At 49.3% G+C, this 16,342-nt stretch overlaps 1 protein-coding gene across 1 annotated transcript in view; it reads left to right on the forward strand.

The window, feature by feature from the left end:
• The window catches only part of RABL6 (RAB, member RAS oncogene family like 6), a 74,534-nt gene extending 72,056 nt beyond the window's left edge, over nucleotides 1-2,478 (forward strand). Inside the window, exon 15 of the mRNA XM_067561580.1 lies at nucleotides 428-2,478. Coding sequence (XP_067417681.1) covers nucleotides 428-622 — 195 coding nt within the window. The 3' untranslated portion in view covers nucleotides 623-2,478. The remainder of the gene's footprint in view (nucleotides 1-427) is intronic.
• Nucleotides 2,479-16,342: the final 13,864 nt, after the last annotated feature.

A 16,342-nucleotide genomic window follows, 5' to 3' on the forward strand; every position in this document is an offset into this window, starting at 1 on the left:
CTAGCAAGAAAATTCTCTCTCAATTGAGCAGTGTGTCCAAGAAAGAATAACCAGAGATCATCAGGAGGTTTGTTGTTCAATGACAAGCATCAGTTCTAAACGTTCCCAGCGCTGCAGAAGAGCTCTCTGTAGACCAAACACTTCTCTCTCACCAACAGAAGTTGGTCCAATAAAAGAGAGTGCCTCATTCCGACTAGCCATCTTTATCTGACAGGCCTGCTGGTGTAACACGTTCCCTGTCGCTGAGAGCAGAAAGTCCAACCTCACTACACTAGCCCCACCCCTCCTAGATACTGGGCTTTAGTCCTTCAGTATAATCCCCACACTAGGTAGACTTTGTCCCTAGGGTCACACTTTCAGGATGATGCACGATGGGTTACTGGTGCCATTAGAAAAAAGCTTTCTTAATTGTCATCTCATCTTGCAGGAAGAAGAGAAGTCTATGAAGAAGAAAAGCAAACACAAGAAGGGCAAGGAGAAGGAGGAGAGCAAAGATGAGAAGAAGAAAAAGAAGAAAAGAAGCAAGGAGACAAACAATGAGCTCGATGAACTGGAAGCCTTTCTGGGAGGCGGAGCTAGTGCCAACAAGCAGCAAGGGGGCGGGGACTACGAGGAGCTCTAGGCCTGCAGTGTACAGTCAGCAGACTGCACTGGTGGCTGCCACCTGCTCTCTGTGTGAGCCACGCCAGGACGGGGATAGATGTGTGAAGCTTTGGCTGTCTGCCGTAGGTACTATCGAAACAGAGATGGGGACAAAGAGCTTTACATCTGTGCGCTGTTCTGGTGCAGTCATTGCGTGGCAAGAAAACACAGCCATGGTGTACTTGAGGGAGGAAGGTTAAAGGTCACGGGATGCTACTGTGGCAATGTGTTACCATTCCCCCCACCAGTGTCTAGCCCTCTTTCCTTTCTCCAGAGAGCTCCAATCTGGTGGTTGGCAGGGTGTCTGGAGGAAAAGGTGAGTGGACCTGCTCCCACACCCACCCCCAGCATATTCCACTGCTGCACCCCTGAAATTGCTCTTTTAACAAATAAATGAATGCAGCAAAACATGCCACCTGAATGCATTGTGCTCTCCCCTTGTGAATAATCAAGTCTTTAACTTTTTATCCTTCCTGTTTTTTACCAAGAAAGGTATTACTGGCCTTTGCCCCATAAGGCAGTTGACAAGCTTTAAATTAGCAAAATATTTTCTTGTGCAGCCCATAATGAAGCAGCTGCAGGGCCTGAAATAAGAGAGTATAATTTTGGAATCCTTCTGTAAAGTATCTTTCTGTACAGCAGCGTAATTAGTTGGTGCCGCTCTTGGAACCCATGAAGCTGCGTTGGTTCCCATGGCCCCAGTGTCTGTCACTGCACGTAAGCTGCTGTGCAGTTTGGGAAGACAACACAAACTTATCTTTTTAGAAAAGAAATGAAATTGACCCTTTCGCTTATTTCCCACCCCTGTCTTGAATTGGAATATACTGGCAACCCAGCCCACCAGCACCTCTCAGGGACATGACTGCTGAATTTCATGAGAGTCTACAGAAATGTGTGAGCATGGCCAGGCTTTCGCTTCTCAGGTCATGCTGTAGAATGATAGCTGGGGAAACCACTCGAGCTGGGAACTGCGTCCTTCCTTTGTTCAAGTTCTGCAGACAATGAAAACAATGTTTACTAGGCCACTCCGCTGAGCCGTTAGTGTAGGGCCCTTCCTTGCCCGGATTAGAGTGCAGCACCTTGGCTTGTCTCAAGTTTTGGAAGCCTTTACATTTTGGCGCTCATCTCAAAGAACCATGGATCAGTGCATGCTTGGCAGCACAGGTCATGGATGGTTATTGAAACCCTTTGCCCTTGCGTGAGTGCCTCTCCACATCTTCAAAGAGCCTATTAATACTCAATCCCCGGTTGTGTTGTGTCCTCTCCAAGGCCCAGCCCTGTGAAGCCCATTCATATTTTTGTGCCCTATTGTGTGTGAGTTGTTTTTATCCCTTCAGTTATAAAATGTGGACTGTCTGTAGGAAACAAGATGAAATCCAAATTGGGGTTTCCTTCCACTTCCCCATACAGCGGGAATACTGCTTTGGATCCATCCTCCACTTCAGAGTTGCCTTGAACAATAGACAGTTGCTCCATTTTTTTCTGAGAAATGCACTTGTAACTTTCTATATACAACAAACGGGGGTCTTGCTGCATGAGCAGGGTATCATTGCAGGCACATTTCCATTAGCAGTTGCCTGGTTCCAAACGTTTTGTTTCATGTGACACTTTGGGGAATATGCATGGGACATTTCACACTTCACACCAGGGAGGAAAACCGGAATGCAAACCAGTTTGCAGCCTCTTCTCCAAAATGGAAACAAGACGTTTGCTCTGCAGCTGGCCAAGTGTTTTTGAAAGTGTTTCTGTTCTGTAAAGATTTTGGTTCCTGTTCCATTCTGCACTGGAAAGCCTAGTGCACTCCATTCTGACTATAAAGCTCTCTATTGTACACAACTGCCTCTGCACATTTTCTTGTGTGACAATACTTAACCATTGTAATGCTTGCTTGTTTGAATGCAGAAGACTGCATGACCTTCCAGGACAGCTTCACAAGGGGCCAGTACTTTCAGTCTTTCCTGATGACTTAGCAACTGTTTTCTTAAAGGAACTCTGTCAAGGAGAAACCATAACTTAAAAAAAAAAAAAAATTAAAAAAAAAAATCGAGGTTTTCCCAAACGTTGGCCCAAATTTGACTGACGTGGTCCCTGTATGTCCCCGACAGCCAGGATTTCTCAGCGCAAAACAGTCAGCACTGGAGGGGCTGGAACAAAGAACAGTAATGGGTGTCATTGCTTCCCTAAACATGTCTTTAAAGAGAAAAGGGGCTTTCAGGATGCTTCCCCTTCCTCCTCCCCCGATATGCACACCCCTTTGAAGTAGCTTGGTGGAAAGCTGTCCTTGTGGTTCAAGAACCGAACTGGGATTTGAGATTGGGGTTTGGTTCTTGTCTGTGCTGCAGATTTGTGTCTTTGGCAAATTAGTCTGAGCCTCGGTTCTCACTCTGCAGGATGGGATGATAGTTCTCTCTGCCCTGGTCTACACTTACCAGGCGATTCGGCAGCAGTCGACGGGAGTTATGCAAGCTATCCAGAGTAGCTTGCGTAACTCCCGTCGACTGCTGTGCTTCCCTTCTGTGCAGCGTCTTCACTGCACTGTGCCACTCGAGTTTACTGCGTCGACTTCGATCGACTTCTGGATCTACTGAGCGGGTCTTCACTGACAGCTCAATCAATGCAGATAGTGACTTTGCCGCTGTCAGTGTAGACGTATCCTCAGAAAAGATGAGATCAGTTCTCAGCACATGGGGCCTCAGGAATACTGGGATGGCAATAATGAGGATAGCCCTGCTCCTCTGAGGTTGTGCGCTTGCATTAAGTGGTCAGCCAGGGAATCCTCACCAAGAAACTGCCTTGCTGACGAGATTGTTCCACTCTAACAAGATGCAGTGGCCTGTGTTGATCCAGAAGACACTTGCTAGCCTGTGATTGACTTAAATCCCTCTCCACTAGTTCTTGGAGTATGTGCCTAGGAAGTGCCCCGGCTCGCAATGCTGAGCATATAGGATTATGCCATCGAGAGCTAGTCAGAAGCGGTTCATCTGTGTTGTCTTGTGGACGTGGCTTTCTCTTTGAAAATTCATTTCTGCAAGTTTATAGGTAGCATCTCCAGTCTGCAGCCTTTTGAACAAGTCGAGCATGGAGCAGCTGTTTGGGTTAGTGTGGAAGCGTCTGCAGGAGCACATTGACTCTGTAGCTTTGTTTTTATATTTCAGGAGGTACCAATCCACTGGATTTTTGGATGGCTGGTAAACATGATCAGCCAACTCATGGCTGGGAGAAACAGCAATTTTGTGGAGTCTAAGCCACCACAGGATGCATGTGGATCGTGTTTCTTGGACATTGCTGTAGGTTCATTTGTTAAGCTATATGGTATCACTATATTTTTGTAGTGTGTCAGTTTAAAAGGCAAATTTTCCAAGCAGAACATCAGCTGTTCTGGACTCGCACATCATAACACCTTACTCAACACCCCCTGCCCTTAGCGTCACCGTTGAAACTGTGGGGTTTGACACACTATATTAAGGTCAAACCTTGGTCTCCACTGAGTAACTTGAATTACTGCATAGGCACACGGTCAGATAATACAGAATAGAGGTTAGGGCATCTGGGCATAAAGTCCTACATAAACAAAAGATGGGTGCTTTGTTCCCACTTACCATAGCTTCCTAGTCAAAAGGGGTCGAGCCAACAGAATGATTTGTTCTTTTGGCTATGTGAGCTTCTTCCAAACAGTTCTAGATGATGCGTGAGAATCAGGCATCTGAAATACTGTCTCAGGATGAGATCAGTGACCTGAACCTCTCGCCATGTTCCTTGACCCTGTCAGGTAACAAGGTGAGGATGCACTTAGACCCCCAAAGGGCAGCCCAGGGTGGGTCAGTAGAAGCTGTCGTCTTGGTGCTGCTGAGGGGCATTGTGCTACTGAAGATGCTCTTTTGGGGTGGATTTAGAACCAGTGTCCTGGATGCTTTGTCATTAAAGACTCCACAGCCCTTCCTGTAAGGGTATGAGTGTTGGCCTGCAGTGACCTGTCCAAACCCCACTCACATTCTGCCTCCTCATGTCATTCTTACAGTTTCAATATTCACTTCCTGCCCTAAGCGTGTGTGTGTGTGTTCACCCCACAGCTTGCTGCATTTGAGTAGCAGAGGCAGTGATCCCTGTGTAACTTGTAAAGCTCTCTGGCATGAATGGTGGTAAAGAAAATAGGAGAGCAAACATAGAATCATAGAAGATCAGGGTTGGAAGGGACCTCAGGAGGTCATCTAGTCCAACCCCCTGCTCAAAGCAGGACCAACCCCAACTAAATCATCCCAGCCAGGGCTTTGTCAAGCTGCAGCTAAAAACCTCTAAGGATGGAGGTTCCACCACCTTCTCAGGTAACCCATTCCAGTGCTTCACCACCCTCCCAGTGAAAAACTTTTTCCTAATGTCCAACCTAGACCTCCCCCATTGCAACTTGAGACCGTTGCTCCTTGTTCTGTCGTCTGCCACCACTAAGAATAGCCTAGCTCCAGCCTCCCTAGAACCCTCTTTCAGGTAGTTAAAGGCTGCTATCAAATCCCCCCTCATTCTTCTCTTCTGCAGACTAAATAAGACCAGTTCCCTCAGCCTCTCCTCATAAATCATGTGAAAACCCCCTAATCATTTTTGTTGCCCTCCACTGAACTCTCTCCAATTTGTCCACATCCTGTCTGTAGCGGGGGCCCAAAACTGGACTCCAGATGTGGCCTCACCAATGCCGAATAGAGGGGAATAATCACTTCCCTCAATCTGCTGGCAATGCTCCTACTAATGCAGCCCAATATGCTATTAGCCTTCTTGGCAACCAGGGCACACTGCTGACTCATATCTAGCTTCTTGTCCATTGTTACCCCCAGGTCCTTTTCTTCAGAACTGTTGCCTAGCCCATCGGTCCCCATGTTTAGTGCACTCTAAAAGCATGGTCAGACATGGAAACCTCTTAGCAGCTGAAGGTTGCACTGTACCTTTGGGATGCTGATTGTCTTAGACTTGCAAAAAGGTTTCGTCTTTGAGTAGTTTTCCTGCACTCTCCATTCAAGTGGTGTTTGTTTTACATTAGCCACCTTGGGATTGAGGGCCCATTGTACTGCTGGCCTTACAAATGAACACACACGTCACGATAGTCCCTGTGCTGCAGAGGTTAGACAAGGAACTCCGTTGGGAACATGGTATATCATAGAGACAAGTTAAGATGTGGGGTAGATTGAGGGAGACTGGTCAAAAATGGAGAGGTATGTCAATGAATCATCTGCATGGGGCATGATTAAAGCTATGGGAGTGGATCTGATCCGACCCTTAAAGTTTGATGTAAAAGGAGGAGGCAAGGGGCTGCTAGGAAAACCATTTTTTGTGACTTGCTTTAATTTTTTGCATTTACCAAGTTTAAACCCAGTTTTGAAATAGTACCTTACTCATCACTTGATACACCTGTTCCTCCGTGAGTATCGCTTTCACGAAAAGAATCCTGTGTTTTGTATCTTCCACCTGGACTGAATCTCCCCTAGAGAACCTGGTTCCTCAGGGATTGTGATGAAGGTTACGACTGTAAAAGCTAAGGAATGCAGAAGTTGTTGATCTCAGAACAGACTGAACTCTTCCCTGCACTGTGCATCCAAGACCCAGTTTTGCCGTCTTACATGTGTGCAGCTCATATCGAAACCGAACTGGAATCCTGCGGCTAGAGTGCAGATTCTGGTGCAGTGGGGGTCAAGGTGTAAATTTCCCGGCATAACTACTAATTCAGAACACTCCATGGGATACAGCCTTGGGGGAGCCAAGGTTACCATGGGAACCTTAATTTCAATTCCTGACTTCTGGCTTGACGTGATTATTTTGACAAGATTTTGCATTTAAACCTGTTAAGAACAGATTAAAATCTTCTGCATGCTGTGCGGCAGGACAGCATGTGAAAGAATCAGAGGGCAGTGCAGGGGAGACTGAAGAACGGGAAAAAATTGGCAGCATGTGATCTCCAGAAGAAAGAGAAGAGCCCATGACCCCCGTGCACACAGAGGTAAGCAATCGTTTTCAGGCTCTCTGCACAGGTACTACAGCAGAGAATGGTTTGGAAGATTCATCTGAGGGAATGGATCAGAAGAAGGCCCCATTGATCAGAAGACAAGGGATGCGTTGTCCTAGGGGTGGGGGTTCCATGACCACTCCCAAGAGGAAGCGATGGGTGGTGGTGCTCGGGAACTCCCTCCTAAGAGGGACGGAGTCATCCATCTGCCGTCTGGACCAGAGACTCGAAGTGTGCTGTTTGCCTGGAGCTAGGATTCAAGATGTGACGAGAGTCTGCCAGGCTTGTCAAGCCCCCAGACCACTACCCCTTCCTACTTCTACACGTGGACACCAATGACACTGCCAAGAATGATCTTGAGCGGATCACTGCAGACTACATAGCTCTGGGAAGAAGGATAAAGGAGTTTGAGGTGCAAGTGGTGTTCTCATCCATCCTTCCTGTTGAAGGAAAAGGCCCAGGTAGGGACCGTTGCATTGCGGAAGTAAATACCTGGTTACTCAGGTGGTGTTGGAGAGAGGGCTTTGGATTCTTAGACCATGGGATGCTGTTCCAGGAGGAAGGATGGCTAGGAAGAGACGGGATCCACCTAACAAAGAGAGGGAAGAGTATCTTCGCAGACAGGCTTCCTAACCTCGTGAGGAGGGTTTTAAACTAGGTTTGCCAGGGGACGGGACCTATGCCCGGAGGTAAGTGGGGAAGTGGAACACCAAGAGAAAGCACAGGGAGGAGGGTGCAACAGGGGAGGCCTCCTGATTCGTACTGAGAAAGTAGGGCAATCGACTGGTTATCTTAGGTGCCTGTGCACGAACGCAAGAAGCCTGGGACACAAGCAGGAGGAATTGGAAGTCCTGGCACAGTCAAGGAACTATGATGTAATTGGAATAACTGAGCCTTCGTGGGGTAACTCACATGACTGGAGCACTGTCATGGAGGGGTATAAGCTGTTCAGGAAAGACAGGCAGGGGCGAAAGGGTGGAGGAGTTGCACTGTGTGTAAGAGAGCAATATGATTGCTCAAAGCTCCAGTATGACACTGGAGATAAGTCAGTCGAGAGTCTCTGGGTTAAGCTTAGAAGCAAGAACAACAAGGGTGATGTCGTGGTCGGTGTCTGTTATAGACCAGACCAGGAGGATGAGGTAGATGAGGCTTTCTTCAGACAATTAGGGAAAGTTTCCAGTTCACAGGACCTGATTCTCATGGGGGACTTCAATCACCCGGACATCTGCTGGGAGAGCAATACAGCAGAGCACAAACAATCCAGGACGTTTTTGGAGAGTGTTGCAGACAACTTCCTGGTGCAAGTGCTGGAGCAACCAACTAGGGGCCGTGCTTCTATTGACCTGCTGCTCACAAACAGGGAAGATTTGGTAGGGGAAGTAGAAATGGGTGGTAACCTAGGCAGCAGTGACCATGAGATGGTCGAGTTCAGGATCCTGACAAAAGGAAGGAAGGAGAGCAGCAGAATACAGACCATGGACTTCAGAAAAGCTGACTTTGACTCCCTCAGGGAGCTGATGGGCAGGACCCCCTGGGAGGCTAATATGTGGGGAAAGGAGTCCAAGAGAGCTGGCTGTATTTTAAAAAACCTTATTGAGGGCACAGGAGCAAACCATCCCAATGTGCAGAAAGAATAGCAAATATGGTGGGTCACCAACTTGGCTTAACAAAGAAATCTTCGGTGAACTTAAACACAAAAAGGAAGCTTACAGGAAGTGGAAGCTTGGACAGATGACTAGTGAGGAGTATAAAAATACTGCTCGAGCATGCAGGAGTGAAATCAGAAAGGCCAAAGCACAACTGGAGTTGCAGCTAGCAAGGGACGTAAAAAGTTACAAGGAGGGTTTCTACAGGCATGTTAGCAACAAGAAGAAGGTCAGGGAAAGTTTGGGCCCCTCACAGAATGGGGGAGGTAACCTAGTGACAGAGGATGTGGAAAAAGCTGAAGTTCTCAGTGGTTTTTTTGCCTCTGTCTTCACAGACAAGGTCAGCTCCCAGACTACTGCACTGGGCAGCACAGTGTGGGGAGGAGGTGAGCAGCCCTCAGTGCTGAAAGAACAGGTTCAGGAGTCATTAGAAAGGCTGGACATGCACAAGTCCATGGGGCCGGATGCAATGCATCTGAGAGTGCTGAGGGAGTTGGCTGATGTGATTGCAGAACCATTGGTCATTGTTTTTTAAAACTCGTGGTGACTGGGGGAGGTCCCAGATGACTGGAAAAAGGTAAATCTGGTGCCCATCTTCACAAAGGGGAAGAAGGAGCATCCAGGGAACTGCAGACTCGTCAGCCTCATCTCAGTCCCTGGAAAAATCATGGAGCAGGTCCTCAAGGAATCCATTTTAAGGCACTTGGAAGAGAGGAAGGTGATCAGGAACAGTCAACCAAGGGCAAGTCATGCCTGACCAACCTGATTGCCTTCTAAGAAGAGGTGACTGGCTCTGTGGATGTGGGGAAAGCGGTGGACGTGATATACCTTGACTTTAGCAAAGTTTTTGATACGGTTTCCCATGGTATTCTTATCAGCAAGTTAAAGTATGGATTCGATAAATGGACTATAAGGTGGGCAGAGAGAGCTGGCTAGATGATTGGGCTCAACGGGTAGTGATCAACCACTCCATGTCTAGCTGGCAGCCAGTAACAAGTGGAGTGCCCCAGGGGTCGGTGCTGCGGCCGGTTTTGTTCAACATCTTCGTTAATGATCTGGAGGATGGGGTGGATTGCACCCTCAGCACGTTTGCAGATGATACTAAACTGGGGGAGTGGTAGATACCCTAGAAGGTAGGGATAGGATACAGAGTGACCTAGATAAATTGGATGATTGGGCCAAAAGAAATCTGATGAGGTTTAATAAGGACAAGTGCAGAGTCCTGCACTCAGGACAGAAGAATCCCATGCACAGCTACAGACTGGGGACTGACCAGCTAGGCAGCAGTTCTGCAGAAAAGGACCTGGGGGTTACAGTGGACAAGAAGCTGGATATGAGTCAGCAGTGTGCCCTGGTTGCCAAGAAGGCTAACGGCATATTGGGGTGCATTAGTAGGAGCATTGCCAGCAGCTCGCGGGATGTGATTATTCCCCTCTATTCGGCACTGGTGAGGCCACATTTGGAGTAGTGTGTCCAGTTTTGGGCCCCCCACTACAACAAGGATGTGGAGAAGTTGGAGAGAGTCCAGCGGAGGGCAACAAAAATGATTAGGGGGCTGGAGCACAAGACGTATGAGGAGAGGCTGAGGGAACTAGGCTTGTTTAGTCTGCAAAAGAGAAGAATGAGGGGGGATGTGATAGCATCCTTAACTACCTGGAAGGTGGTTCCAGGGAGGATGGAGCTAGGCTGTTCTCAGTGGTGGTAGATGACAGAACTAGGAGCAATGGTCTCAAGTTGCAGTGGGGGAGGTTTAGTTTGGATATTAGGAAAAACATTTTCCCTGGGAGGGTGGTGAAGCACTGGAATAGGTTACCGAGGGAGGTGGTGGAATCTCCATCCTTAGAGGCTTATAAGGCCCAGCCTGACAAAGCCCTGGCTGGGATGGTTTAGCTGAGGTTAGTCCTGCTTTGAGCAGGGGTTGGACTAAATACCTCCTGAGGTCCCTTCCAACCCCCATCTATGATTCTTTATCTCTGCTGATTTCATACTTTCCACCATTGCACCCAGCCATGCCTGCATTGTTCCAGTCCCAGGGACAGCACCATAATGAGTCAGGCAGCCCATGGACCACCTCTCTTTGTCAATTGTAGAGAACTCTCTCTCTCATTCTGTCAGTCCTCACACATTTCCCCACCCCCTTTGAACCCTCGGGATGGCTTTGTTTAAGGTGGCAGTTTTAGCTGCAGGGCCAGACAGACGTAAGAACTGGGCTCACTCTATCCCCACTCTTCCTCACGTGACATTCCATCTCGCACCAGAATTCAGCCGGAAGGTGAACGCCCAATTGCACTTGGGCCCTCCTGTCCCAGCCCCCCTCCTCCCTGCGCTGGGCACTAAGAGTGCTGCCGTTCGATGTGTTCTCTAGGACGGTGTGGTGGTAATCTGGTGTAAAGCTGCATTGCAAGAGGATAAATCACTCTGCTTCCTCGCTGCAGGTGAGCCAAGAACTAGAGTCCCCGCAGCACAAGTGTCTCCAGCTGAGCTTCCTGCTTTCCACCCCTGTTCCTAGGGTGCTGCTCTCTTCTCTTCCAAGCATGCTGCCTTCCCTCCCAGGCCTCTCTAGCCTGGGCAAGCTGTGCTGCTGCTTCCAGCTGCTGGTAGGACAGGAGAGAGGGAGGGGGGCTTATGCCATGGGCAAGCCCCTCCCGTTTAATTCTCTTCACCTGTCCTGCCCTCCTCCCCCCAGAGGAGAGGTGCTGCATCCAGCCTGGCACGTCCTTCGCCCCTTTCAATGCTCTTTGCCACCTTCTCTGTTGGCAGGGAAGGGCAGACTGGGCCATGGCTCCTTTGCCCCTTGTTTTGTTTCCTGGTAGATGGGAGCTGTAACACTGCATGTCCTGAGCGGTCCCTGGTGCTCGGTTGTGCCAGAAGCAATTCCCAGTGAGTTGTTCAGTTGTCGTTATGCAAAGCTAGTTACCAAGCAAATGCACCAGTGGTTCATGGCACTGTACAGAGCACGGGGAGGCCTTGCTGAAGAACGCGACACAGGCAGGACAACAGTTCAGTGGGAGAGATCAGCGTGAACACTAGTGTAGGACAGATTCACGGCAGCAGGGGTTGGAAGGAAGGATCTGAGGAAACAGAAGGCAGATCCATGCAGCCCCTCTGAAAAATAACCCTTTGTTGGGCACTGCTTCTAATGGACACACTCCCCAGCTCCCCCAGGAGCCCAGCGGCTGCCCTCTGGTGACAGGGTGCACTGACGGTTCACTGGAGTCATGGAGCAAGTCTGTAGTAGACAAGCCTTCGTCTCCCAGCAGCTGCACTGCAGAAGTGCCTCTTCTTACCTGGTGCCAGCTCATCTGCTAGTCAAGGAAGCCATGGCCCCTAGTTTGACTGTTTTAACTTGACTTGCCTCAAAAATAATTGCTCGAGCATCTCCCGTTGAGTTGCAAGCTGCGAATGGTCTAGTAGCGTAGACCCTCAGAGCTACAAGCACCAGAATTACAAAGTGACCAGTTAACCGCACACCTGATCTGGAACCAGAAGGACGCAATCAGGCAGCAGCGAGACCATAACACCAACAACAGGCAAATTCAGCACAGCACTGTGTGAAATGCAAACAACTTAAAAAAGGAAAAGCAGCATTTTTTCTTCTGCTTAGTAAAGTTTCAGAGCTGCACTGAGTCAGGGTCCTGTTGTAAACTGCTGGAAGAAAAGCCATGGCGGTTTGCTTCGAGTTAGTTATAAACAAGCTCCATTCCCGAGGTGTTTGTAACTCTGCCCTTCTACTAGCTGTGATGTAGACTGAGCATCAGCGATGTTTAATGCTTCCATTTCAACCAGCCTACATGGAAGCTTTTGAGGCAAGAAAATAACCCTTTCTTACAGCTGAACTGCTCCTGCCTTTAAACCATCATAGCAACTGCCCCCCTCCATGGTTCAGGCTGTGACAAGTGGCAGGAAAGATCCAAGGTACCTGGCTGCCATTTCACACAACAGTTCAGCTGGCAAGTGGGAAATCTGTAGGAGGGAGGGTGGCTGCATGGGGTGATGCTAGCAGTGCCGGGGGGGGGGTGCTGAGGGGAAACTGCAGCAATTCAAGCAGAGCTGGGCCATTCATTGATTTTTTTCAGTCCAGCTGCAGTTTTGGAGAAAAAAATGGGTGTGGGAATTTTTGGTGAATTAAAAGTCCCTTTTGGATCTGTTGTAGATCTGAGCTTCACGGGTGGTTCTCCTCTGAGCCAGGTGAGAGCCCTGCCCATTGGGCTGCAGTTATAAAGAGGGCAGCAGCGCCTCCTTCTCCACCAGGCAGTGTGTGAAAGGTCAAAACTACTTTGTTCAACTAGGGAATAGTTTGAGTGACCACAACTGCATTTTTCACCAAATAAACTATTTGTCTAGCTACAGCTCCAGCCAGGGGTCCTGGGTGTTGGTTACCCTGGGAAAGGGGGCACCATGGCGTGACTTCTATCCAGGCACAGAGTGATTGGTGCTGTATGTACCTGTCCTTGCCAAAGCATTCTCAATCCATCACCTACATGGGGTGCAGGGAGACCTGACTCTGCCAATCCCCATTGTACAGTCCGGATGTTTGAATAGCTGTGTCCTCTCAACCCTCCAACCCGGGGTGCCTTTTGCACTGCTTTGCTGTAAGAACAACCCCCCTCCTTAGCCTGTTCTCACACAGCCTCTAGCATGCAAAATCCCTCCCAGCTGCGTGATAGCCCTGCCTACCAGACCTGTCCCTGGTAACGTGCGTCTGGTACTGCCCAGCTCATTCCTGCTGGGTCGTACCAGCTCATAGACCGTCCAGCATCGTTTCAACCCAAACACACACGGGTTCAGATACAACCACTTCATTAACGCCAGCGAGAGATTTTAGGTGATTACAAGTGATGAGGCATAAAAGTCAATTGGTCACAAAGCAGTAAAAGATCGAATGCAGAGCAATACCTCACTTAACAAGCTACGTGAATTCAAAGCGAACATTTCTCTCACCACATGTTCACAGCAGTGTGGCCGGATCTTTCAGCCAGGGCCCTTTCCCTGGTCAGTGATGCTTTCTTTGTCTTTCAAACGTTGATGGGGCCAAGAGAGGAGACAGGAGATTTGTGTCCTCTGTTCTCCCTTCTTATGGCATTTCTCTTTGAGAATCATCTCCGGCCGGGGTTCAAGCTCACACCCCTTTTCCTGCCCCAAAATGGCTGCTTTCCCAGGTGATAATCCAGTTGATTTTGTTGACACCTGCCTGAGGCATCCATTTGTCTTTTGTCCCCGAGGTCTGGGCTGTTTCTCCAGATTTGCAATATCCCTTAGGCTACGTCTACGCTGCTGTGGGAATTCGACTTTCTTTAATTTGACTTTCAGCAGCTGATTTTTAGAAATCGCAGCAGAGTGTACACACTACGCTGTTTGCGCTGCTCTTGCGTTCACACTGGCCAGCCTTAATTTGAATTGCAAAGCAGTGCACTGTGGGTAGCTATGCCACAGCACAACTAGCCACGGTGGCTGTTGGGATGCGTGTCTTCGTCCCAGGATGCAACGCTGCTTCTCCTCTTCCCCCGTCGCCCCCCCCCCCCCCCAACAAACAGGAAAAGGATTTTCCTGCCTTTTTTTACTCCCCGCAATTGCCATTGCTGCAGAGACATGGAGCCAGCTCAACTCTGCACTATTATTGTGAGCGTGACAAATACATCACGGCTTATCATGGAGTAGTTTAGAAATAGAGCAAGAAGGCGAAGCAGATACAACACCGGTGCCACCGAGGCTGCCCTGCTACACGCCGTCGAGCAGAACAATTACCGATTGCTGCAGGCTGTAACGAGTCATCTGCAGTCCGTGGAGCGCAGGTTCTGGTGCAGGGAAACAAGCACAGACTGGTGGGACCGCATCGTTTTGCAGCTGTGGGCTGATGATCAGTGGCTGCGAAACTTTCATACGCAAAAGGCAACTTTCCTCAAACTGCTCGGAGCTGGCCTCGTCCCTGAAGCGCGTGAATACTCGCTTGAGACCAACTCTGATGGTGGAGAAGAGAGTCGCCATCGCTCTCTGGAAGCTGGCAACCCCTGACTGTTACCGCTCGGTTGGGAATCAATTTGGAGTCGGTAAATCTACAGTGGGCACTACTGTGAATCAAGTGTGCAGGGCCATCAATAGATTTCTGCTACGAAGGGTAGTGACTTTGGGAAATGTGCAGGACATAGTGGAGGGGTTTGCCATGATGGGCTTCCCAAACTGCGGGGGGCATCGATGGGACGCACATCCCCATCTTAGTGCCTGCCCACCTAGCAACCGAGTACATAAACTGCAAGGGGTACCTTTCCATGGTCCTGCAGGGGCTTGTGGATCACAGGGGTCATTTCACAGACATCAGTGTGGGGTGGTCTGGGAGGGTGCATGACGCTCGTGTATTTCATAACTGAGGGCTGTTCTCTAAGATGCAGGTGTGCACTTTCTTCCCTGACCATAAAATTGACATCATGGGTGTGGAAATACCCATAGTGATCCTGGGGGGATCCTGGTCACCCCTTGCTCCCTTGGCTAATGAAGCCGTACACCAGGCACCTTGACAGTGACAAGGAGTGTTTTAATAACAGGTTAAGCAGTTGTAGAATGTGCCTTTGGGCGTTTAAAGGGCAGATGCAGGAGTCTCCTCACTCGGCTGGATATGACTGAGAAGTACCTCCCTTCGGTGATGTCTGTGTGCTGTGTTCTTCATAATGTGTGTGAAGCGAAGGGTGAGAGGTTCCCCTAGGGTTGGGCTGTGGAGGCAGAAAGACTGGCCGCCAATCATGAGCAGCCAGATGCCAGCACTACGCTGAGAGCGAACCGCGGAGCGCTTTGCATTAGGGAAGCTTTGAAAACCAGGTTCTGCAATGAGATGCAGGAGTGATTTCTGCTCCTGTATGTGGTTTGCCTTTGGTGAACCCCCCACTTCCCCACCACCCCCCTTCGATATCTGTGCCCGACAAATCCCTCCTGAACAAGAGACGAAGAAACATTTTGGGATGATGCAAAACTTTATTTTTTAACATTCAAGTCATGGGAGGAAAGCGGGGGAGGGTTCATTCACTGTCTCCAGGGGTAGGGTGGTAGCTCACTGGCCATCTGTCAGCGTGGCCACCACAGCTTTCTGCTCGCCTCCAGCGAGGTGGAGGAGAGCACATACTGCATCCTGGCCAATCTTCTCTGAGATCTCTTGGGAGCGGGGGAGGGCGGCATAGCCCTCGGTTGAGGAACATTATGGAGAGGCTGCAGCGGGACTCTGTCCTGCCTCCGCTCCTCCTGAAGCTCCACAAGACACCGGAGCATGTCTGCCTGGTCCCACAGGAGTCGCAGCATCTCCTGCGTGGTGCTGCGATCATGCTCCTCATTTGTCCCATGTTCTGGGACAAGGTCAGCCACCTCGCTCTTTGCGGCTGCTGAGGCATTCATGAGCGCCGCAAACATGTCATCTCTGCCTTTTCCCCCCCCTTTTTCTAATCTGAGACAGTCTGTCCGCAGCATATTTTAAGGGTCTGTCCACTGCTGAGGTGGCTACAGAATGAAAGAAAAACAACAAGGTAGCCACAGTTAGCATAGTGCCGAACATGATACAAATGTAACATTTTAGATAATGATCCCATGACACAATGTAGCAAAGGATTTCCTCTCTCTGCTTGTATTTTAAACCAAGACAGAGAGGGACGGTGTCAGGGGAGGGGGAGGGAGGGACTAAGCTTAAAACACATGAAGCCATGATGCTGGCTGCCTTGATTGCAGAAAAGAATCCTACCGTGGAGGGAGGAACAAGGCAGCCCTCCCCTGACAATTCAAGGCGAGGGATAACAGATTACATACACTGAATTTTCAATGTGATATCAACTGATGATAAACGTAGCATTTCTCATGACATAAAAAACCTGATCCCTAGGTAACCCCCCAGTACAGTCAACAAAACTCCTGAGATCCCCTTTGTGCCTCCCCCATCCAATGTACAAGGACAGAAATGATAATAAGCAAGAAAACTCACCAGCTGTGCCTTCCCCGGGATCATCTGTGCTGTCCTGTGTGCTGCTGGACTGCTCGGGGGTCAGGAATAAGTCCTGAATTTCAGGGAGAACGGGCACCCCACTCTCCTGCACCC

This window comes from Emydura macquarii, unplaced genomic scaffold (genome assembly GCF_026122565.2).
Source record: "Emydura macquarii macquarii isolate MOO-44397 ecotype Brisbane River unplaced genomic scaffold, CSIRO-AGI_Emac_v2 contig_2417, whole genome shotgun sequence".
Taxonomy (NCBI): Eukaryota; Metazoa; Chordata; order Testudines; family Chelidae; genus Emydura; species Emydura macquarii.